At 43.4% G+C, this 26,209-nt stretch overlaps 1 protein-coding gene across 1 annotated transcript in view; it reads left to right on the forward strand.

Moving 5' to 3' along the window:
• The window catches only part of HIBADH (3-hydroxyisobutyrate dehydrogenase), a 170,035-nt gene that overhangs the window by 107,291 nt on the left and 36,535 nt on the right, over window positions 1–26,209 (forward strand). Inside the window, exons 5-6 of the mRNA XM_044295118.1 lie at window positions 25,463–25,596; window positions 25,692–25,768. Coding sequence (XP_044151053.1) covers window positions 25,463–25,596; window positions 25,692–25,768 — 211 coding nt within the window. The remainder of the gene's footprint in view (window positions 1–25,462; window positions 25,597–25,691; window positions 25,769–26,209) is intronic.

Here is a 26,209-nt window from a genome sequence, read left to right on the forward strand (position 1 = left end):
GTGCTGGCAGTAAGCCTATGTTATAGGCACAGTGTTACTAGCCCCTCACTCCCTCAAAGCTTTCCCTGATCAAATTCCCTAACATGTACACAATTATATCCCTCTCTCTGTGTTCCTGTCAAACTACATTATTGCTTTGTGTCTATAATAGTTTTTTTTGTCAAACACTGCCAGACACACTCCTCCCAGATTATAAGCTGATTACAATGTGGCACTGCAGATCTCCCTTCCTACTGTGCCCCCCCCTCGATTGGCTGATACGTCTTTCAGCCTCTGAGCCAATCGGGACAAGCCTTCCCTCCTCCAACTTAATCCCAGTGTCATGTTGTTCTCCATCTTCTTTCTCCCTCGTGGTTTTCTCTGCCAATATTAACAGTAAAATGGCTCTGGACCGAAACAAATCACAAAAACTTCTCGTTAGTTTGCCAGTATCAATCTGCTCAGCTCCATAATATGGTGCCTGTAGAATTGCACTGAATTTTGTGGTGACCCTACTCTTTAGGGGTATAATCACGTGACGTTTCTACTGCAGATAAACTTTTTCAAGACATGCATTACAAATCTTCATAGAATCAATACAAACCATAGTTCCTTACACCAGTTTGATAAATGACCACCAGTGTTGGCAGATTGCTAAGAGAAGGATTTGGGTGTACTTGTAGATCATTGACTGATTGGGTGATGTCATTTAATCTATCAGCTGCTTCTAAAAGTAGCAGGATATTGTCATGTATTTAAAAAGTCATGCCCTCATCTGGAATAAGTAGTTCAGTTCTGGGCTCAGTTCATAGAAAGAATGCCCTAGAGCTGAAAAAAGTACAAAGAAGAGCAACTAAACTGATAAGGGGATCTTAGTTAATAGGAAAGATTTAAAAGGAGTTATTTAGTTTTGAGAAGAGGCGTTTAAGGGAGGGTGGGGGGGGGGGGCATGATTAACCTGTACAGACATAAATGGGCTGTACAAAAAATATTGTGAAAACCCTCATTTGGAGAAGAAAAAGTTCAGCCTCAGAAGCGTCAAGATTCCTTTACTGTAAGAACTGTAAAGTTATGGCCACACAGTTTTTTGGACCAGGTTTTGATGCAGATCGACTTGCAGATTTTTTTTGCCAATGTCAGAAGTGGATTTGGTGGATCATGGAAAATCCTGCAGGCAGATCTGCCTCAAAACCTCATCCGAAAAATGGTGTAGATGTACCCTAAGGCCTGGTCCACATTTTCATGTTATTTACAAGTTTGTAAAAAAAAAAGCCTCCTTGTTTCATTTGTGAAGATGTCTATGAAGGATCCTTGTGTCCGTTTTTAGCTTCCTTGTGTCATCTAAAATCCATGCATGTTGCTCAGCTGAACATTAATTTCCAGAGCATCTCCTATTGATCTTCAGTGAAAAACAGATGTTCAAAGACCCGTAGACTTCATTGGGTGTGTTTTGGTCCGCATCACGGACCAAATTAGTGCATATCTCCGTGATTTATTTATTTATTTATTTTACTGACCCACTGTCAGTAAAAAAATATATATATACTGATGTGTGAACAGACACATTCAAATCAATGGGTACATGTGCTGCCGGGGAAAATGCAGACAGCACAAGTCGGTGAAAAACAGAAACCTGGACGAAGTCTAAGGCCTCTTGAACACAAACGTATTTTCTTTCCGTTTTTTTGCGGACCGTATGCGGAACGATTCACTTCAATGGGTCCGCAAAAAACATGGAAGTTACTCTATGTGCATTCAGTTTCCGTATGTCCGTATTTCCGTTTCACAAAAAAATAGAACATGTCCTATTATTGTCAGCGTTACGGACAAGGATAGTACTGTTCTATTAGGGGCCAGCTGTTCCGTTCCGCAAAATACGGAATGCACACGGATGTCATCTGTATTTTTGGGGGATTTTTTTTTTTTGTGCACCGAAAATACATACGTTCGTGTGCAAGAGGCCTTAATCTGTGAAATAGTCTGAGTAGCCGTTCACAGCAGGAACGGTGGACAGCTTTAGAAAAGGCTTAGATCAATTCCTAGGATCAAATAACATTAATGCCTATGAAAATGTGGCGGAAAAGGTAATTTTTTTTCGCCTTTTCCGCCACTCACGTTGGGTCTAAAAAGGGGGCATGGTGTGGGCGGTGAAAAGACCCGGGCCGGCAAGCCTGTCTCATTTATCGTTTTTTACACCTGTTTTATGCGTAGAAAATGGTCTACAGGGAGCTGGCATAGATTTAGACAAGTGTAAAGTTCGCCTAGGTCATGTAGAGGCTGGCGCATCTACCTAACTTAGGAGGACAAACCACCAGTACAGGAGAGCTTGGATTGGCATCTAAATCGCTGGTCTTCATAAATGTCCCCCAAGGTTCTTCAATCAGAATGACCTACCACTAAGGCTACTTTCACACTAGCGTTCGGGCGGATCCGTTCTGAACGGATCCGCTCATATTAATGCAGACGGAGGCTCCGTTCAGAACGGATCCGTCTGCATTAATATGACAAAAAAAAGCTAAGTGTGAAAATAGCCTCGGACGGATCCGTCCAGACTTTCAATGTAAAGTCAATGGGGGACGGATCCGCTTGAAGATTGAGCCATATTGTGGCATCTTCAAACGGATCCGTCCCCATTGACTTACATTGTAAGTCTGGACGGATCCACACGCCTCCGCACGGCCAGGCGGACAGCTGAACGCTGCAAGCAGCGTTCAGCTGTCCGCCTGTCCGTGCGGAGGCGAGCGGAGCGGAGGCTGAACGCCGCCAGACTGATACAGTCTGAGCGGATCCGCTCCATTCAGACTGCATCAGGGCTGGACGGCTGCGTTCGGGTCCGCTCGTGAGCCCCTTCAAACGGAGCTCACGAGCGGACACCCGAACGCTAGTGTGAAAGCAGCCTAAACTGGGTAGGTTTACTGGATTGCATGTTTTTTACCCCAAACTCTATTGTTGGTTCACAGAAGAAATAAGCAGTTGGCTTTATCAATATTTTTTACTAGTTTACTTCTTGTTAATATTCCACGTACATTGAATATTTTATATCTTTTTGTTGTATATCACTGAAGTGATTTTTGTATAGCGCACTCTTACAGATTCCATGCAGTACAGAAAGATTTGCTTTCAGTTACCATACCATAATATTATTTTACACTTTTTGCTATTATGTAGCTTTATGTCCTACAATTTTACAAGTATTTGTTTAGAAATTCAGTGATTAGCAAATCTGAGAACTGGTGCTGCATTGATTTTCTCTACTGGACATTGACCAGCTTGTGTTAACAAGGTTTTACGTTATGGTGGTTTATATTACACCAGATCCTCCCATTGCTGAGCATGTGTGCAAGTCGTTCGTCTGTGTCACCAAAACCCAAGAGAACATCTGACATGGAGTGTGCAGCTAAAACTGTGATCACTTACAAATCAAACATGGCACGCTCTAAACCGATTGTGCACGGCAATCGCTGCTTAAAAAAAAAAGACAACTAATTGAACATGATAAAGTGTAAAGTTAATTAACACCCTTAAATTTGTTGATTGCTTTCACGGGATTATATTGTTCCTTGAGTAGCAGCTTTCAGTCCCAGCTGTCGCCTGGTTAGCGAATGTCGCTGGTAAACAATAGAGACACCATAATACGTCGTAAATGGTCCCTGTGACAGCAGCCCCTTGTGAGACTGCATCTGTAGAAAATGATTAGAACAATTGCATTTTAAAGATGGTTTCAACGCTTTGCCTGGTCCCATTGGCACCCTCTTTTTGTGAGTCTGGTTAAAGCAGATTGTCTCTTTTCAGGAAACATTGTGATTTAATGTCTACGGTGGCACAGGGTTAAATGTATTTTTCTTTCCCTCGTGACTTACCGAATACCTTTCTGGATATCAAGCATATATTGTACATTTCTTTCTACTGTATTTATAGATAGAAAATACACATGAAAAATGCTTAGTGTAATAAATTCTTATTTTCTAGCAGCAATTTTATTTATTATTTTTCAAACTGAGATGAGATTGTGTTTTGTGCAATAATGCATTTTTTGGATGCTTAACCAATTTTTTATTTTTTTTTTGCACAATTCACCATGAGGGCACATGTAGAAAAGGTGTCTTGAATGAAACAATAATGATAATTATTTACTATCTTTGCGCCAAATTCTCAAGGTTTCAAGCATGGGTATCTTTCACTGATTGCAAAGTATGAAGCCAAGCTTGATCTCTCGAAGAATACAGATCACAAATGCAAAATAAGATTTCAACTCAACTACAGTTGCCAGATTTGTGCTCGTATAGTCCACTAGTACATTTAGCTAGAGGAACTATAGTCCCATGTTACTACATAATTTGGGCCCGTTGAGGTCTCGTCTCCAGAAAACATGTAAAATGTACAACTAGACGTGTACTTTTTTTTTTTTTACCGTGCTTATACTGGCCATGCACCTTTGATAATTCTCATCTGAATGCCAGCTCTCCTGAGTCCATCCTGTCCAAGCGTTACATGGTAGGCCACGTAATACTATATTGCCTCCTCTGGTGGTGGTCAGCTGGGGTCGCTTATGTTTGAAAAGGATTTTTCTTGTATGTATGACCTTCTTTTCCTTTTTGTAAATTCTTCATTGCATGTGTTTTCGGGAAAAAAAAAAGGTAAATTTTTAGAATAAATTGCCCCATGGTCCCAATTGGCTCTGAACCCATGGCCATCACATACTGTACTCATCACCAGTGGCAAGGGATAGATGAGATTCACTTTTATAAGTGTCCAAGCAGGTTTCTAGTGTCCAAGCAGGTCCAAAAATCTCATCTGTTTATATAAAGAGGGCATCCCTCATTTACAACAATTTTTTTTTTTTTACCTTTTTTTTTTTTTTTTTTTTTTTTTTACTTTTTGTTTTTGTTTTATTGATGCACTCTTATCTCTATGCTATATACACTTAAAAAAAAACAAAAAAAAACACCAGTGTCTGCTATAGGTCCTGTAGAGGTGGGGAGCCCCAGTCCAGGTTGGCCATGTTCAGTTCCCTATGGTCAGAGTGAACTGGCACAGGACTCAACCCCCCCCCTCCCCAATCCCACAGAGGAAAATCACTGCAGAGTTTGGTATGGTAAGGGGTCTCCCCTACAAGGGATGGAAAGATGAGAAAACAAGACTCAATCCTCAACATCCTGCAATAATAAAGATGGGGTTGTGACCACATGTAGGAAGTAAATATAAAACCAGCATGCATATAAAGTTGTCTTTATTGTAATAAATACTTGTAGAAATCTTGGAAAGTTTTATAAGCCAATGAAAGTGATCTGTTGTCAGTATCACCACTTCTCGTACAGAAAAGAGACCCGCTCTGTGTTGATGGTCAAAAGCCTCTTTCCTGTACATGTAGTGGATTTCCCTTGAGTGTAACATGCCTGCATATAAAAAAAAAAAGATCATTTTGATAGATTTTTGCTTTGTTCTTCCACTTATGCACAGTTATTAGGTTGACCATACTGTGTGTTTTCTCTCCCATCCTAGGTTTAAATAATCACACAGCTTGCATAAATCAATAGTACGGGTGAATATAAGAAACTTTGTACATTTAAAAAAAAAATCTTTATTAAGAAAAATATCTTGTTCTAGAGTTATTGGCTGCTTACCCTTCACTCACACCCTATTCTAAACTAATTTTGTTTCTGGAAAGTAAAAGTCCTAAGAAGAAGTGAGGGGGAAGGAGGAAGTGCAAAAAGGAACAAGCAGACATAGAGAGACATGTTTCACCAGCTATATACCGTATTTTTCACTTTATAAGGCCTCATGCACACGACCGTTTTTTTTTAAGGTCCGCAAAAACAGGGTCCGTAGGTCCGTGATCCGTGACCGTTTTTTCGTCCGTGGGTCTTCCTTGTTTTTTGGAGGATCCACGGACATGAAAAATGAAAAAAAAATCTAAGTCAAGTTTGCCATTGAAATGATAGGAAAAAACGGACACGGATCACGGACACGGATCACGGACACGGATGACAATCTTGTGTGCATCCGTGATTTTCACGGACCCATTGACTTGAATGGGTCCGTGAACCGTTGGCCGTGAAAAAAATAGGACAGGTCATATTTTTTTCACGGCCAGGAAAAACGGATCACGGATGCGGCTGCCAAACGGTGCAGTTTCCGATTTTTCCACGGACCCATTGAAAGTCAATGGGTCCGTGAAAAAAAACGGAAAACGGCACAACGGCCACGGATGCACACAACGGTCGTGTGCATGAGGCCTAAGACACACTTTTTGTCCTCCAAAAGTGGGGGGAAATGTCAGTGTGTCTTATAAAGTGAAAAATACGGTATATAGCTGGTGAAACATGTCTCTCTATGTCTTCTTGTTCCTTTTTGCTCACTCACACTCCTCCCACTTCATTAATGAAGCAGAAGCGTGAATGAGTGAGTAAGGTTACGCTGCCGGCCTGCCTGCCGCTTTGATAGTGAGTACTACTACAGAGGATTGCGCTAGTTTAAAGCAGAGCCACTGTTCGAAGATTGCGTAAATGGACTTTACATATGAAAACTGCTGTGAGCAGGGCACGGTGCAGTCACTGTTCTCCATTACACCGGGCCCCGCTCACAGCAGTCTTAATATGTAAAATCTTTTTATTTAATGCTCCAGCAATGGCTCTGCTTTCTTCTGTAACAGTACTCACTAGCAAAGCAGCGGTCCGGCCGGTGCGTGACGTCACTCACACTGTCATGCACCTCCCACTTCATTAATGCAGCTGGCAGGAGCGTGACTGAGTGAGTACTGTTACAGAAGAAAGCAGAGCCATTGCTGGAGCATTACATAAAAAGATTTTACATATAAAGACTGCTGTGAGCGGGTACCCGGTGGTGTAATGGGGTCACTATTCACACAGGGACGATATGCTGTGACATATATGATACTGTGACCAGCATAGGATCATCTTATGCTAGTCACAGTATATTGTCCCTGTGTGAATAGTGACCCACATTACATAAGATGCTATGTGTGTCATCCACACATCCCCCATAGCAGTGCATCATCCACACAGATCCCCCCCATAACAGTGCGTCATCCACAGATCCCCCCCATAACAGTGCATCGTCCACAGATCCCCCATAACAGTGCGTCGTCCACAGATCCCCCATAACAGTGCGTCGTCCACAGATCCCCCATAACAGTGCGTCGTCCACAGATCCCCCATAACAGTGCGTCGTCCACAGATCCCCCATAACAGTGCGTCGTCCACAGATCCCCCATAACAGTGCGTCGTCCACAGATCCCCCATAACAGTGCGTCGTCCACAGATCCCCCATAACAGTGCGTCGTCCACAGATCCCCCATAACAGTGCGTCGTCCACAGATCCCCCATAACAGTGCGTCGTCCACAGATCCCCCATAACAGTGCGTCGTCCACAGATCCCCCCCATTACAGTGCGTCATCCACAGATCCACCCATTACAGTGCGTCATCCACAGATCCCCCACATAACGGTGTCATCCACAGACCACCATTAGTTCAAAAGCACACCTTTTGGTTAAAAATATATTTTTTTTCTTATTTTCCTCCTCACAAATCTAGGTGTGTCTTATAAAGCGAAAAATACGATATTTAGAATGTCCTATATGTGGATTCTGGGTGTGAAAGGAAATTAGGAAGAAAAATGTTGGTCTCTGTGTTTTCTATGGGCAGATATGATTACAATTACATTTGGTCTCCATCCACTATCCACCAGCTCAGAGACGACTAAGAATTAGATGCATCATGCTAAAAAAAATAGCAGATATAAGGGATATAATGGTCAGATATAGTGCGATCGCTCACGTTTACAAGTATGGCAGCGTATTTTGAAAAGTTATCTGAAATTTTAGATATGCATTAAGAATATTTCTGGTTATCACAATTCACATTTATATTAGTTGCCCAACACTTAGCCATCTCCAGATCTACAATTTCTTTCTTTTACATTGGTATTCCAACTATAGACTATACTCCATGTGTGGTGTAACTAGCTGTTTGTACAAAGGTAATTCTGTTCTTTAACGTGGGCGACTATTCTCTTTTTGGTGCATGACCTCATCTTATTTGCTTAGACATGTAGAAGCCTGACACTGGTTGCTACCAGTCACTTAACTGTTTGCCAATGTCTCTAAATCCTGTCATATCAGTTTTACCCTCTTGATTTTCATTTATTTAATGTAATATGTTTTTCCCTTCCCAAGTTGAGAACACTTCCATTTATGTGTGTCCAGTTGATATTTTCTACTATGAAATTCTCCTCTTTAGTTGTAATTTAAATGGTTTGGTTTAATCTTGAAATATTGTGATTTTAGTTTATTCGCCCTCTACAATGTTATTAATGAATATGTCAAATAGAACAGGGCTTCAAAGAGGAGCAGAGCAAAAAGATAGGTAGGGCCATACTAAAAGAACAGGAGAGTCTCTGCAAGTGGCTACTCACCTAGCTCTGCTTGCTTGTAGAAGTTTAAAGGTCTTGGTTGCTGCACACCATCCCCTAGGCACTTGCATGGTCTGACTAATATACAGAAGACAACTGTCCCAGCAAGAGGACAAAAACTGAAACCTCTGGTGGCACTTTCAAAGGACAGGAGCATTCTAAAGAGCTCTAACAGGACTTTATTGGTGCAGAAGACTACGTGTTTCAGGATTGCACTGATCCCTTTGTAAGATACACCTATCTTACCTGACAAAGTGATCAATGCGATCCTGAAACACGTAGTCTTCTGCACCATTTAAGTCCTCTTATAGCTCTTTAGAACCCTCCTGTGCTTTGGAAGTGCCACCAGAAGTTCCCATTTTTCTGCTCTAGCTGGGATAGTTGTCTTAAGCAAGAATATGACACCATACTTACCCCTGTGGTACCCCATTAACAAAGGTGACCCAATCTGACTGTGGTTTACAAAACCGACTGTTTTCTGTCCTTCTTACAGTTATTTACTGAATTACTAATTTTGAGTATTTTAACCTAATTTATCAATGTTTTATGTGGCACAGCTTCAGATGCTTTAAAAAAATAGAGATGCATAAAATCCACCACCTTGCAGACCCTACCTCCTCGACATTTTCAGCACATTCCTGTTGGGTTGCTTGGCTACTGATGCTTAGATTGCACCTAAACCTGATGCTTGTAAATGAGGAAATGGCAAATGTTACATTTAGTTTATGTATGCAATTCCCATCTTTATGTCCATAACTTTCAAACAAAACAGCTTGTCCAGATGGTATAAGTGTGCTACAGTCAATTCTCACTTACTTTTGGCCTGATTGTGGCTATCGAATTTAACTCTATAGCCTTTCCTATAGCCTTCCCAGTGGGATTACAGTACAAGCCTGTTGTGCTCTCTAGAGAGTTGTATAATCCTTTTGTTCTAAAAGCTGTGTTCACTCAGATCATTCAATGGAAGTGTTTACCCATGTAACAATTCTCCCTCACACCACTAGACATTGACCTCTATTACTGGAGCCCATGAGAATGCCCCCATGCGTTTTTGTCAGATTTTATTTTAACCTTTGTAACATTGTAAGTACTTTTTGACGAGTTAAAAGTTGTTTTCCATAATTTAAAGCATTTTGCTTAAAATCTGTGAAATTGCATTTAAAATTGGCTACCATATATAAGATCTGGCGCACACATCCTCATATTTAGCATGCCAGTAAATAATAGCTTTATCGAAGCATCAGTCGTTAAGAGCCCTGCTGGGCAGTTTCTATGATGAGGAATTTGCTCACCTAATCTGCCTAATGTTTGAATACTGCAAGTGTTAGAACGCGGAGGTGGATCCGCCTCACTACTAAACAGATTTGACTTGTGTCTACTCCTAAGGGGAATATCTAAGTGGTCCCATGTTCTTCACACTATAACCCCTTTACTGGGACTTGGACCACAGGGGAACCACCAGGCCACTATGTCTTAGAATAGTCTCTATTCAGTAGATTTCTGACCCATGGGGATTAAAAGACTAGAAGACTCCAAAGCAACGAAAGGAACAGGCAAAACTATATTCTGGGACAAGCAGAAGTCAGGTCACGCAGCAAAGAGTCAAATCCAGAAAACAGGCAGAGGTTGGGCATGGGGTATCTGAATGTATACTGTGCACCCTCTTAGGAACTAGCAAGCTGGAACACACTATTGCTCAGACACCCCTCCCAGTGGGGAGGGTGCCTTTATATACCCAGTTAGGGTATATAAGGATTGTAGCAGATTGGCAAGTGCGTAAATGCTGGCCCGTTAAGAGTCTGAGAGAGACGCACTCCTTCCTGAGGAAGAGCAGCTGAGGCAGTCCACAAAGGCCTGCCACGATGTCGAGCTGCAGTAGATGAGTACTCCAGCAGCCAGTAAGACACAGGAGGGACTCGGCAGAAAGATCGCCACTGGAAGGGAGGCAAGAGGTTGGTTAGTGAGATGGTGGCCATTCCAATCGGGAGCAGCGGGATGCCGGTGAGCATGGACCATGACTTTCTCTGGTTTGCCAGTTGTCTTTCCTTGTACTAATTTTGGTAGATAATAACCACTGCTTATTAGAAAAGCCTCACAAGACCTGCTGTTTGGAGATGCTCTTATATTGTAATCTATGGCAAACAGTGTTTCCTTCTTCATGGGTCTTGTTTGTAGATTTTGTAGTGTAAATTGTCTCCAGTATCTTTCACTTGCTTATACTTTTACCAGATTTTTGTGCGTAATGTAAATCTCTTATATATATATATATATATATATATATATATATATATATATATATATAAAAGTGAGTGTCTGACTGTCCGACTGTCCACCTGTATGTTCTTTATGCGCGACGAAACGACTGGACCGATCTTCACCAAATTTGGCAGACAGGTACATCAGATTTCCGGGAAGGTTTTAAACCAGGTCTCGGCTATCTAGGACATACCGTTCCTGAGATATTCCCAAAATATGACCTGCATTAGCAGATAGTAGCCTGCAAGTCTTTCTCTTCATATCCCAACTGCCAAAAACACAGTCACATGTCCCTTATCAGCCAATAGAAGCTCATAGGCCCTTAGTCTCCACAATCACAAGAAGCTCATAGGTCCTTAGTCTCCACAATCACACATTTTTACACCAGGTTTCCATAACAGCCCAGCCATTTTTCTTCACTGCTGTTGGTCAGCTTTAAAGGGTCAGGGTGCTGTGGATGTCACTGTTAAGGGAGCAAAGGGCTGTGAAGGTCACAGTTTGGAGGGCAGGTAGTGTGGCCATTCAAGCCACCCTCAAAAGACTAACTTAAAAACCCCGCCCCCAGGTCCTGCTAAGCCACGCCCTCCCACTCCGTAGTTGACTGGGATTGAAAAAATGAAGGTAAAAATCAACTTCTGTCAGCTGCAGGGGTGGGAGGCAGGGTGACTTTCTCCCTGCAGCTCATGTTCAGACATCACAGTGCTGTTGTCTGAGAGTGAGCTCTTCAAAAGAACATCCCTGTGTCCGTCCAGGCCCTGCGCCGGACGAAGGATAGGGAGTCTGAAAGCCGCACGCTCCGGCCTAAAACTGGGCCTCTGGCCACCCTAGGGGCAGGCTGCTGTGGAGGTCCCAGTTAAGGGGAAAGTCCGCTAGGGAGGTCGGTGTTAAGGGGCGGGGTGCTGTAGAGGTCACCATTAGGGGGCGGGGTGTTGTGGAGGTCACATTTTGGGGGAACAGAGCTCTGTAGAGGGCAAGGGGGCGGGTTATTGTGGAAATCATCGTTAACGAGATGGATTACTGTGGTCACTAATAAAGGGGCGGCCGCTGTGGAGGTCACTGTTAAGGGGGCAGGCCGCTGTTGAGGTCACTGTTAAAAGGGCAGGATACTGTAGATGTCACTGTTATAGTAGATACTGTCTATCTTTTAACGACACACACAAACATTAAATGAAATAGATTAAATATACCTGTGCGAAGCAGTGTCCTTCTACTAGTAAATTATATATTTAACTTCTACAAAAAGTTAGATGTACAAAACCAATATGTAAATCTAAAAGTCATTAAGATACTTCCTTTAACTTTATACTGCATTTACGCTGCCTGACAGATCAGGCAATTATCAGGAAGGGACCGTTCCTTCCTGATAACTGCATGCTTGTCAGTGGAGGAAAGCACTGCATTTACATGCAGATATCACCTCCACTGTATAGGGATGAGTGAGGGCCACTACCATTGCTCCTTCTCATACAGATTCATTATTTCTGGTCAGCCATTCACACAGCACGATCACAGTGCCCAGAAATGATGACTTAATGTTCATCGGTTTATTGTCGGCCTATCATCGGGAATGAGCATTCGTAGTAATGTTTGTTCCCAATAATCAACACAGCAATTGGGTCTTATAAACCTGCTAATAGTGGCCTGAACAATGGGGAATTAAATTGCAAATCATTTTTAAAGTCTGTATGGTGATTGAATATTAGTGCTGTTCAAAAATTGTTCGGTATCCGGTTTTGAATCTAGTACCTGTAGTCATGGATTTCCCGTTTTCATTAAAGGGGTTGTCCCCTTTTTTAATATTAATGATTTGTCCTCATGATAGGTCATCAATATGAGATCGGCGGGCGTCCGACACCCAACACCCTCGCTAATCAGCTGTTTGAAGAGAAGGCTGTTCTTGGTGGAGCACTGCCTTCCCTTCAATGTTTACCTGCTCGCCATCGACATTGCAGTGGCGAGCAGGTGTAATTACTCTTAAGCCGTCCCATTCACTTCTATACATTTGATTTCAAACTAATTGGGTTAGAATAGAGCAGTCCAAACCGATTCACTCAACCCAAATCAGCACATGGGCAAGGAGAAGGGGAGCTCATTAATGAGCCGGACTCTTCTCTACATGAGCGCTGCCAAGATTAAACACAGTGATCCACATTTACCAATCCTGTCTAAAAGTAAGACGGTGTAAGCACAGGCTAGAAAGTCTTAAACTGTACCAGACTTGTCACCGTACTCCCATTCACAGAAGTGTATGGGAGCATAGATTCTAAGGTATGAAAGGGGCCTAATTCACATGAAAAAGCAAAAAAAAGGAAATTACAAATGTTATTTTTGGAACATTTCCTATCGATTTTTATAAAATGTACCTAAAAGTTTAAGTACGCTTCAAGCTGGCCAGTCCCACTTATTTTAGAAGGATTGGCCAACCATTTAATGTGTATAGGGCCTCTCGACACCCTCATCAGCAGATGTCAGGACAGAGAGGTGTCAGATGTAAACATGCCCGATTGCTTTCTTCTGGAAGTGACTGGCAGCATGCATAGACAGACTGAGTATGCATGTATAGGGGGAGATAGCTGCTTTCCAAACATGTCTTTGGGCCAATATTCTTGTGCATGACCGGCTTAACACAAGATCTTATTTCTTACTTTCCTTTTGGGTTAAATCATTTTTTTTTTTTTGTTTCCATTCTTTCTTTTTAAATTGGATAATTATTTTAACAAATTGTCTAGTGTCTCATTCTTTCTTTTTCTTTTTTTACAATGTATGCTTAGACTTCCTAGTTAGGGGCAACAGTCATTTCTGAATAAATTCACTCTGGAAGAAAGTATCTGTTTTTTTTTCTTGTTCTTTCTAAGCTAAAATGATTAATTGTTTTTCGTTCTGCAGTTTTTTTCTGAAGTCATTTCTTTTTAATTTTTTTTGCTATTTACAACTTAAGGGTTTGTATATCTGAGAGAGTGCAGCTGTCAAAAAATTAACCAGCTGAGAGCCGTTGTCAGCATTAATTGTGCTCTAATAAATGACTCTCTGTAGCTATTTAGCGGCCTGTAATCTAGATAAAAAGCTGTTGACCTGTGATGGATAATACTGGGTTTTGTTTGTAAGATCTGGCTTGAATTGTCATCTTAATTTGTTTCAGGTCATATCACAGGATTACTTGAATTCATTATTATGCGCTGTGGATAAACACAGCTAAAGGATCAGTAAAGTATCATTGCCAGTAATTAATGGGCTGTTTTTCTCAGTCAAATAGTGTGAACTAAAAGGAAACAAAGAGACAACTGAAAAAGAACAGTAGGCGCTCGAAATGCCGTCTCGAGGAATTATACCATTCAGTAATTCCTAATTTAACTTGTAACCATTTATCTCTGGACATATATGTACATTTTCAAATCTGCCTGCTTCTTCTAATTAATGTAGAAAAGGGCTTGCTTGGAATAAATTACGTGTGTGTGTGTGTGTGTGTGTGTGTGTATATATAAATATATATATATATATATATATATATATATATATATATATTGTGGAGACTCGCTGTGGTAGACCAAACCTCTCACTGTGTATCATACCCCTCCCCTTTGTTCAACCCTGAGGGGGTGAACACACACCAGACAGCGTACCCAGGACAGGGCATCCGTGTTTCCCTGTAACCGGCCTGCCCTTTGTTCCACCGAAAACATAGTTTTGTAGGGTGAGAAACAATCGGCTGACCCGAGCATTTCTGCCCTTGGCCTGGCTCATCTACTTGAGGGGAGTGGTCGGTCACCAGGTGGAATTTTCTCCCCAATAAATAATAGCAGAGAGATTCTAGTGCGAACTTGATAGCCAGGCACTCTCTTTCCACTATACTATACCGGGTCTCGGCTGGAGTGAGTTTTCGGCCGAGGAAGACAACGGGATGCACCTCCCCGTTGACTTCCTGAGACAGTACAGCACAGAGGTCTACTTCGGAGGCATCGGTCTGTACTATAAACTCCCTTTTGAAGTCGGGCGTCACCAAAATTGGGGACCCGCACAGGGCCGACTTCAAAGTGAAGAAAGCCTCTTCCGCCCGATCATCCCAGCAAGCAATCATTGACTTGTGTCCCTTCAAGAGTCCTGTCAAGGGTGTGGCTAGAGTAGCAAAGTGGGGAACAAACCTCATGTAATAGCCCACCATTCCCAGGAATGACTTTATTTGCTTAGTGGTGACAGGTCGGGGCCAATTCTGTATCGCCTCTACTCTGGTCACTTAGGGTTTGATGAATCCGCGCCCAATAACATACCCCAGGTACTTAGTCTCTGTTAAATCTATCGCACATTTTTGGGGGTTAGCAGTTTGGGTAGGTGACTTTCCCAGTCGGTACAGTGGATGACAATATCGTCCAGATAAGCCGAAGCGTACCGACGATGTGGACGAAGCACAATTTCCATTAGTTGCTGAAAGTGGCGGTGGTGCCATGCAGACCAAAGGGTAAGACCTTATATTGATACAGCCCCTCAGGAGTGATGAAGGCAGTTTTTTCTTTGGCAGCCTCTGTTAAGGGCACCTGCCAGTACTCTTTCATGAGGTCCAAAACAGAAAAATACCGGGCTTGTCCTAACCTCTCGATGAGCTCATCCCCTTGGGGCATGGGGATACGCATCGAATTTGGAAACCTCGTTAAGTTTTTGAAAGTCGTTACAAAACCGCAACGTCCCGTCCAGCTTGGGTATCGATACTATAGGACTGGCCCACTAACTTTTTGACGACTCAATGATGTCTAGCTGCAACATTAGCTGCACCTCCTCTGGTATGGCATGTCGCCGAGCCTCGGGTACCCAGTATGGTTTTAACCAGACTTTTTCCTGAGGCTCAGTCACAATGTCATGCTGGATAATGGAAGTGCGTCCAGGGAGGTCCGAGAACACATCCGTGTTCCGACTAACGAACTCCCTGGCCTCCTGAGTCTGTTTAGAGGAGAGGCTGTCAGCAAGTTTTACTGTGGCAGTCTCCTCTCTTGCATCAGACAGAGGGGCCGGTACCTCTTCTCCTAGAAAACCCGGCAGCAGGCTGTCTTCTGTACAGGTTTCCCTACCTTTCCACGGTTTGAGTGGAGCCACCTAGCCAGGAACTTACTGTCCAAGGTCGGCACCAGAACCAAAACCCGATCACCCGGGTTAAAGATCCGGACCAGAGCCTGACGATTATAGACCGGACTCTGAGCTCACTGAGCCTCCTCCGTGTGCTCCCTAACCAGAGGCAACACTGTCTCTTTCCGATCTTGCATCTGGGTAACGTACTCAATGACACTTTTATGTGGAGAGGGTTGTTGTTCCCACGCCTCTTTGGTCACTTCCAAGAGACTGCGAGGGTGTCTGCCATATAGCAGTTCGAAGGGCGAGAACCAGATAGATAGATAGAGAACAGAACACGAATAGGAACCCAATACGTGGAAGAGGCAGGGCCAGAGGAAATTATAGGGGTAACCAACAAAACAGGGGCAATAAAAGTTTTTTATACCAAGCTCCGACATACCCTTTACGGAATCGAGTGCAACCGCCAGCAACAACAGTTCCGGCCCAAAAATAATGAACTTGTCAACGCGCCTGCTAAACAAGTTCGAGATGGGTATTCTTGAAAAAGGACTTTCATTTGTACCGACCGCTAGATTTAATTTGTTCAAAACAATAGTGGATCTGAACTTGTTTGCACGAAAGCTGAGATGGGTCAAACACTTTAAGAACCTAGACAAAAAACAAAGTCATGAGCTGGGAATTCCTACTGAGATGTTAGAGATGTCAGGATACTTCACAATCTTGCCTTACCAGTGGGCCCCCAAGAAGGAGTAGGCCCCTTCACGTCACTCAAAAACAAAAGTAGCAAATACCCACCAGGTGGTGATACTAATTGTATTGACGTATTTATAAACTTGGTAACTAGGGATTTGAAAGGCATGCCAATGAAGTTTACCTCGACAAATTGTACAAAAGAGGAATTGGCAGCCCTGAAAAACCTAGAAGAGGACAGAAACATAACAATAAAACCGTCAGACAAAGGCGGAAATATTGTGATCCAAGACACACTTGACTATAAATTTATGTGTGAGGAACTACTTGCATCTAGAGACTGTTACGAAGTGTTACATGGTGATCCAACAGACCAATATAGAGGAGAACTCAGGCTCATTCTGGACAACGCAAAGGCTAAGAACTTAATTGACCAGAATGAGCATGACTTTTTGCTTCCTCAATACCCCCAGGTAGCAACATTTTACTCCCTCCCGAAGGTACACAAGGGGACTAGCCCGATTAAAGGACGCCCCATTGTATCCGGGATTGGCAGCCTAGGACAAAATCTGGGAATATATGTGGACAAAATTTTATCACCTTTTGTCACAGCTCTCCCGTCCCATGTGCGTGACACGGGAGACCTGATCAGACAATTGGAGGGGACCCATTTGGAGGAAGGATCCATCTTGGGTAGTATCGACGTAGAAGCCTTATACTCGTCGATCCCCCACAAGTTTGGTCTCCTGGCAGTGGAGTACTTTCTATCCACACGGGGTTGTCAATTCTCTCCACACAATCAGCTGGTGTTACAGCTTTTAGAATTCTCTTTAACCAAAAACTATTTTCTTTTCAATGGAAAATACTACCACCAGCTCAGGGGCACCGCGATGGGGAGTTCTTGTGCCCCATCGTACGCAAATCTGTTCCTGGGCTGGTGGGAAGATACCCATGTGTTTGGGGGTGATACCTCAAACGGTAGTGAGAACATTCAAATATGGTCTAGATTTATAGACGATATCTTTGTAATTTGGAAGGGTGATTCAGAGACTTTTACCACCTGGACCAAGGGCTTGAACAACAATTCTGTTGGCCTACGATTCACATCAGAATGTGATAAAACAAAACTTCCCTTCCTGGATATCTACATAATCGAAAATTCGAATGGCTCACTAGATACCACAATCTACAGGAAACCAACTTCCACAAACTCTCTCCTGAGATGGGAGAGCAGCCATCCATATCCCCTTAGAAAAGGTATTCCTCGTGGACAATACCTTCGGATCAAAAGGAATTGTTCACAAAAGTCAGACTTTCTGAAACAGGCTGCTGACCTGAAAAATAGATTTCTTGATCGAGGCTATCCCTTACATACCCTCAAACCAGCCTTCCAGTTTGCACACAGCCAAGACCGGGCATCACTTTTAAAAACCAAAAAGGAAAGGGCACTGGAAGCTGGTACTAAGGTTGAGAATAAGGATACGAAAGAAATCCGCCTGATTAGAACATTTGATCAGGCAGCCCCAAATGTGAAAAATATTATCTCCAAGTACTGGCACATCTTAAGAATGGACTCAGATATAAGGAGTGTAATTAGATAATACCCCAGTATAACCTACAGGAGGGGAATGAGTATACGTGACAAAGTTGTCAAAAGCCACTTTGTAGGGCCTCCTGCACACAGAACATGGTTAGACAAGCCAGTCATGGGCTGTTACAAATGTGGTACATGTGTCTCTTGCAAATATGTGTGCCGTGGCAAAACTTTCATGAGTAACGTGACTGGCAGGGTATACACCATCAGAGACATGATAAATTGTAAATCAAAGGGTGTCATCTACAAAATTAACTGTAAATGCGGTAAAGAGTACATCGGCAAGACCAAAAGAGAGTTCAGGCGCCGAATAGGTGAACATATTGGAGACATTACACATTAGAGAGAAACATCAGTCTCCCGGCATGTCAGATTTGAACATGACGGAAGACTGGACTCCCTGGAGTTTATGGGAATTGACTTAATAAAACAAACCGGCAGAAGAGGAAACTGGGACAAAAAGATTTTGCAATGTGAAGCCAAATGGATATTTTATATGCAGACAGTATACCCGAACGGCCTTAATGATCAACTGAATTATGGCCCTTTCATCTGAGCCTCATGGTGACACATGAAGGCACTGGATGCAAATGTGATATGACCATTAGAGCGCATACATAAGGCCAAATCCCAGTAAAACAAAATAAAATAAAATAAAACAAAATATAAACAAAATTAAAATAATATTAAACTCCCCCACTCAGGGTGAAAATAAAATAATACAAATGAATAATTGTACTGGTCTTTTGAAACCTGTCAAAGAAATCTTGATTCGAGCAATGATGCTCAGATGTAGAATAAGTCAAGTCATCAGACTAAATTACGTGTTGCGCGTCACCCGGTTGCTACGCAACGAGAGACGCGCACTCGTAATACCACGAACCTCCAACCTGCCCCATTGTTAGTTGGCCGCTCCTCCCTCTCACTTCCTAGCACGCGTTACTAGCGTGCGTTCCACGTGCGTTCCAGCGCACAGGAAGTGGGAGTGGAAAGGCCGCAGGGCTGAATCAGAGTGGGGGATTTAAATAGGGAAACCGGCGCGATACTAAGCGCCAACCTCCTGAGACAACAAACTACAGGCGGTGAGACATAGATGCCGGAGACACTTCCCCGCATCTCAACAGGACACGGACCACTGTCTTTTTAGTGTCTCTGAAAAACGGACTTGTCGATACATCCGACACCTCCCGCGTTCAACAGAACAACTACTGAAGCGGTTAGTAAATGTCGGATCAACTTAATGTGATCCCCATATTCTTTTCTTTTCATTATACAATCGGGACAAATTGTGACTGTTCTTGGTGTATATGTTCCCTTTTTTCTTTACTTTAGTTAACCCTCCAAGAGCGAATATCTCCCCTGATGAGTCCCCAGAAAGGGGGACGAAACATGTTGGGACAATAGAGAGGGAATCCATAAGGGATTTAGGCCCCTTACAGGGAAAGGTTCCTGACGGGGTCGCCCCTATCGGGGCGGGTGCTCTGTATTTCTGTTAGGCAGGGCCTAATAGCCCCAATCCCAATACATCCATTAGGGATTAGATCTAGGGCTAGATAGGACCCTGTCCCATAGAAGATTCCATCCAGTAAATACGAGCCTAACTGCTTACCTGAACCGTTTGGATCCATACAGACGGGAGTAGTTTGGACAAAAAAATATATCCCCTGATCTGGTAAGAAAATTCCATATCAGTACAGGGAATGTCCATCAACAGGTACAACATTTATCACTGTTAATTTATGAATATAGATAGTGTTTCCCCATTATTTTAAGAAAAAACTTAGTAAAAGTTATGTTTTAAAGCAAGCAATAGCCCAACAAAGTGTTTTTGATTTAATTGTGCTGAGGCCCAAATAGTTGTATTTCAATTAAAAAACAACATCTAGAATTTTTCGAGAACCAGATAGGGCAGAAAGAAGTCCCAGTCCTTCCAATCTTTAGACACTACCTTTTTCAACATATTTTTTTATGTTTGGTTAAACCGTTCTACCAGATTGTCCATTTGCGGATGGTAAATGGACGTCCGTAGTTTTATGTGCAGCAACTTAGAGTTCCCTCATCACTTTGGACATAAAAGAGGTCCCTTGGTCGGTCAGAACCTCTTTAGGTAGTCCTACTCGGGAAAACATCTCCATGAACTCCTTAGCTATGAGTGTGGCCGAGGTATGTCGCAGTGGCACTGCCTCCGGGTACAGAGTGGCATAGTCTATAATGACTAAGATGTGTTGGGACTTCTGTACTGGGCCTATGAGGTCCATAGCTATTCGGTCAAACGGTACTTTGATAATCGGGAGGGGGACTATGGAAATGTGGTTGGGGGCTAGTTATCTGGCAGGTCAGGCAAGACTTACAAAGCTCTTCTACTTCTTTGAATATGCTGGGCCAGTAAAACCGCTGTAGAACACGATCCTGAGTTTTCTGCAGCCCCAGGTGACCCGAGAACGTGTTGGTGGGCTAACACAAGCTTGCGATAAGCCTTGGGGACCACCAAGTGTTCAATAGGCTCACCCTGTAGTTGGTTTTCCCGATGCAACATATCTTGATGAACCACAAAGCAGGGAAACACTGTCTCTGCCCCAGGTTGTTGTGGTTCATCGTCTACTATTAAAACATTTTACCAGGTGCGGGATAGGGTTGGGTCTCAACGTTGGGCGGTACAAAAAATTATCCCCGGAGACATTGAGGTATGTCAATTCAGGACCCAGCAGAAAGTCCTCCACGTCTCCCACCATCACACTTAGCGGAGTTGTCTTCCCCTCTTCCAACGAAGTGGCGGTCACCCCTACCGCTGGCCCTTCGGTCTCAGGTTCCCAGGGTTCTGGTCTCCTCCCTAAGCTGGGTCACTCTGCTAGGGTTACCCCGGTCTCATGGGTATCAGTCACTCTCATAGCAGGCAACAATGCCAGGAAGTCTATTCCTATTATGAGTTCATAATGCAGATTTGTGGTGACAGCCACCTCGTGGGTTCATCTACCGGCCACCGTGGTTAGAGACACCAGCACGGTGGGGTAGTCTTTTAAGTCTCCGTGGATGCAAATCACCCCAACTTTTCGGCCAGTATACTCAGTGGACCGCACCAGGGTAGCCCTTACTAGGGTCACCAGACTCCCTCAGTCTAGCAGAGCCTCCACCAGTGTGTCTCCCACTTCCACCTGGCACAAGTGATCTAGAGACTCTGGGGTACCTGTTGCACACAGCCTCCTGGCATATAACGACTGACGGTAGCCATAGTTAGTGTCCATGGGCTCAACTCGATGGGGACAGTCAGCCCTTACATGGCCACTCTCCTGACACCACCAGCAGACTATCGGAGCCAGGTCTGCCATGGGTACATCCCGGGCAGGTTTTATCGGCTCAAATCTCCGGGCCTGGGGTGGAGATTTCTGGGGTTTGCCGACCCCCCCCCCCCCCCTCCCAACAGAACCCTCCTTTAGGTTTCTGTTAGCTTCATAGCGTTCCACCCGGTCCACCATCTCAAAGGCATTGCCAGGGGACACCTGACCGATGTAGTGCTGGAGAGGGTATGGCAAAGCTCTTCAGAACATATCAGCCAATAGTCTATCCAGCATAGCTGGGGGACTCAGCACATCAGGCTGTAGCCACTTTTGTAAGAGGTGGAGTAAGTAATAATACTGAGTCCTCGCATGCTCTGCCGGCTTAAACCTCCACTGATGTACCCGCTGGGCCCGATCCAACACATTCACCCCCAGTCTTGCCAAAATCTCACCCTTTTTACGTTTTGGTAGTCGGCCGCTTGATCGTCCGGCAAGTCGAAATACACCTGCTGGGAATTGGATGCCAGAAATGAAGCGACGACCTCGGCCCACTGGTCACGGGGTAGCTTTTCCCTGATGGCCACTTTTTCGTACATTGCCAGGTAGGTTTCGATGTCGTCTGCAGGGGTCATCTTAAGAATCGCTGCACTGACTGCTTTCCGGGCATCGTGGATGCTCTGGGTTGCTCCTGCTGTCTGCAAAGCCATCACGTGTTGTAGCAGCAACTGGTTAGTCTACTGCTTATTATCCTCGCGTTGCTGCAGGTTTGTCTCTCGCTGCTGCATATTAGCCTCCATGAGGGCCTTCACAACAGCCTCCATTTTGTCGTGGGGCCCTGGTGGTAATACAGCTGGTTTAATGTACGACATACAACCGTGCCTGAAAAAATGCAGAAACTAAAAATATTGGCGTTCACGCCAGCCTCACTGCTCTTGCTCGCAGCCTCCACCAATTGTGGGGACTCGCTGTGGTAGACATGATTAGCGGACGCAGTATAGAGGCAACAACAAATTCTTTGGATCAAACAGTTCAGTGTTTTATTCACACTTTGGGCAAGTGACAAAACAAGCAGTCATATTGAAACAAATAGTCACCTTGCGGTGTTGGTGGTAATTCACACCATGCGGCAATTCTGCCTCATAGAGTCCTTGCTCATAGCAGCACCAACCTTTTTTCCACACCAAACAGGTAGCAAGCCTTTATCCAGACACAAGGCTCCCAGATACCAACACAGAGACATGGCTTCTGAGCCAAGCTGCCTATTTAAGGACAGTATTTCTCACAGAAAAGTATTTCATTGACACATGTTTTGCTATACACCTGTTTATTCCCTTTGTGTGTATTGGAACAAATACAAAAAAGGGAGGAAAAAAGCTAATTGGAGATAATATCACACCAAACTCCAAAAATGGGCTGGACAAAATTATTGGCACCCTTTCAAAAATGTGGATAAATATGATTGTTTCAAGCATGTGATGCTCCTTTAAACTCACCTGGGCGTGGACGGAAGAGAAAAATTGATGAAAGAGGTCAACGCAGGATAGTCCGGATGGTGGATAAGCAGCCCCAAACAAGTTCCAAAGATATTCAAGCTGTCCTTCAGGCTCAGGGAGCATCAGTGTCAGCGCAAACTATCCGTCGACATTTAAATGAAATGAAACACTAAGGCAGGAGACCCACGAGAACCCCACTGCTGAAACAGAGACATAAAAAAGCAAGACTACATTTTGAAAAAATGAAATCGAGTAAGCCAAAATCCTTCTGGGAAAACATCTTGTGGACAAATGAGACCAAGATAGAGCTTTTTGGTAAAGCACATCATTCTACTGTTTACTGAAAACGGAATAAGGTCTACAAAGAAAAGAACACAGTACCTACAGTGAAATATGGTGGAGGTTCATTGATGTTTTGGGGTTGTTTTGCTGCCTCTGGCACGGAGTACCTTGAATGTGTGCAAGTCATCATGAAATCGGAGGATTACCAACGGATTTTGGGTCACATTGTAGAGCCCAGTGTCAGAAAGCTGGGTTTGGGTCCGAGATCTTGGGACAATAACCCCAAACATGAGTCAAAAAACACCTAGAAATGGATGGCAACAAAGCGCTGGAGAGTTCTGAAGTGTCCAGCAATGAGTCCAGATCTAAATCCCATTGAACACCTGTGGAGAGATCTTAAAATTGCTGTTGGGAAAAGGCGCCCTTTCAATAAGAGACCTGGAGCAGTTTGCTAAGGAAGAGTGGACCAAAATTCCGGGTGAGAGGTGGCAGAAGCTTATTGATGGTTATAGGAATCGACTGAATAGGTTATAGGATGTGCAACCAAATATTAAGTTAAGGGTGCCAATAATTTTGTCCAGCCCATTTTTGGAGTTTGGTGTGACATTATGTCTAATTTGCTTTTTCTTCTCCCTTTTTTGGTTTTGTTCCAATACACATAAACGGAATAAACATGTGTTTAGCAAAACATGTTATTGCAATACTTTTCTGTGAGAAATACATCATTTTCTTGAAAAATTTCAGGGGTGCCAACATTTATGGCCATGACGGTGTATATGTGTGTGTGTGTATATATATATATATATATGTGTGTGTGTATGTATGTATGTATGTGTGTGTGTGTGTATGTATGTATATATATATATATATATATATATATATATATATATATATATATATATATATTATTTTTTTTTTTTTAATGATATCTGCCGAGGGGGCTGGTCAGTTCGTAAGCTGTAGCCCTTACACCGCACACTATTTCATATATATATATATATATATATATATATATATATTATAACATATTGTAATTTTCATCTACTTTAGGTCACTATTCTTAAGCCGTGTGGAACATTTTTACATAATCGTATTTCTTTAAATTTGTATTGGGTAGGAAACTCATTTTAATGATGATAATAAAATGTTTACTTGAGATTTAAATGGTATTCCTATGTTAGACACTGGTGGCATATCACTAGGATATGCCACAAATGTCAGATAGGTGCATGTCCCACCACTTGGACCCACTCCTAACTCTAGAACAGATACCGTGAAGGAGTGCACACCACGCAAGTGCTGCCACTCTCTAGTCACCACTATCGGAGTTCCAAAAGTACTGGCTCGGCTATTTCCGGCAGTCCAATAGCGGTGAGGGGGTAGGTGGCCATTTATACGCAGTGCGCTTTCTGTTCACAGCTATGGGACTTCTGAAAATGGCTGAGCATGCTTAACAGTGAATGGGCGCTCCTTCACTTCGAGGACCCACTCTAGAGACAGGAGCGGCTCCCAGAGGTGGGATCCACTCCTATCTCCTTTTAGCTATTAGCATGATTGGTGCAGCAGAAACCATGAATCTTGGCATCAGGTATTTACAATATACGATAGCCTAGTGATATGCCACCAATGTTTGAGATGAGTATAAACGTGTAAAGGGGTTTTCCGAGATTTTGATACTGATGACCTATCCTCAGGATAGGTCATCAGTATCTAATCGGTAGGTGTCCGACACCCAGGACCCCCGCCGATCAACTGTTCGAGAGGGCAATGGTGCTTGCACTAGCGCTACACCCTTCTCTCAGCTTTCCCTAGGCCAGTGATGAAACGTTCATCAGTCACGTGGCCTAGGCGCAGCTCAGCCCCTTTAGAGAGAATGCAGCTGAGCTGTGATACCAAGTAGAGCCGCTAAACAATGTACGGTGCTGTGTTTGTTGAACTGCGAGAAGGCCACAGTGCTCACAGGAGTGCCGGAGACTTTTCAGGTAGCTAATTGGCTGTGATCCCAGGTGTTGGACTCCCACGATCAGATACTGATGACCTATCCTGAGTATACTGTAGCTTATCCTGAGAGTCACAATCACAGGTCAGTACTGGAGCATTAATAAAGTGTAATAAAATATTAGAAATGGGTCTTCCACTTAGGCCAGTGTTCCCAACTGTCTAGATAATTCAATTCACATTGACCTTAGGCTTTCTAGTCTAGTTTATACCACCTATTTGTTCACTTGGTTTGAGCTGAAAATGTGTCCTCGTGTCCACCAAAAACTTTAGACCAACGCTATGTTCTACTCTGTGCCTCTTTTATGCGTACAATCATGGATTATGACTTCATAAATGTGGGCAATTGGCTTCAGATTTGCGTATATGCTGTACTGATTGTTTAACATTGTCTTTTGCTACTAGGTGTTGGTGCAGCCAGATCTGGGAACCTCACATTTATGGTTGGTGGCGTTGAACAAGAATTTGATGCAGCAAAGGAACTTTTGACTTGTATGGGAGCCAATGTGATCTACTGTGGAGAGATTGGGACAGGGCAGGTATGATTTATTTGCTTATAGTACTTTGTGTTGTGGCTTAGTTACATGGTCGTTTTGTCTTTTACTTACTAAAAACTATTTAAATGTATTTTCAGGCAGCAAAAATTTGCAACAACATGCTTTTAGCTATTGGCATGATTGGTACAGCAGAAACAATGAATCTTGGAATCAGGTATGTACAATATAATTATGTTTCATACAGAGGACAGGGTAGATTAAAACCCCTACGGATTTGTGGTGGCAGGGCTTAAAGGGGTTCTGCAGTTTGTTTAAACTGCTGATCTATCCTCTGGATAGATCATCAGCATCTGACTGGCGGGGGTCCGACACCCGGGACCCCCGCCGATCAGCTGTTTGAGAAGGCAGCGGCGCTCCATCAGCGCCACTGCCTTCTCACGGTTTACTGTTGGCCAGTGACGTCACGACTAGTATAAACTAGCCTGGGCGCGGCTAAGCTTCGTTCACTCGAATGGAGCTTAGCCCCGCCCAGGCCAGTTGATACTAGTTGGGACGTCACTGGACCAGTGGTAAACAGTGAGAAGGCCGTGGCACTTCTGGAGCTCCACTGCCTTCTCAAACAGCTGATCGGTGGGGGTCCCGGGTGTCGGACCCC

The sequence above is a fragment of the Bufo gargarizans genome, chromosome 5 (genome assembly GCF_014858855.1).
Source record: "Bufo gargarizans isolate SCDJY-AF-19 chromosome 5, ASM1485885v1, whole genome shotgun sequence".
Classification (NCBI taxonomy): domain Eukaryota; kingdom Metazoa; phylum Chordata; class Amphibia; order Anura; family Bufonidae; genus Bufo; species Bufo gargarizans.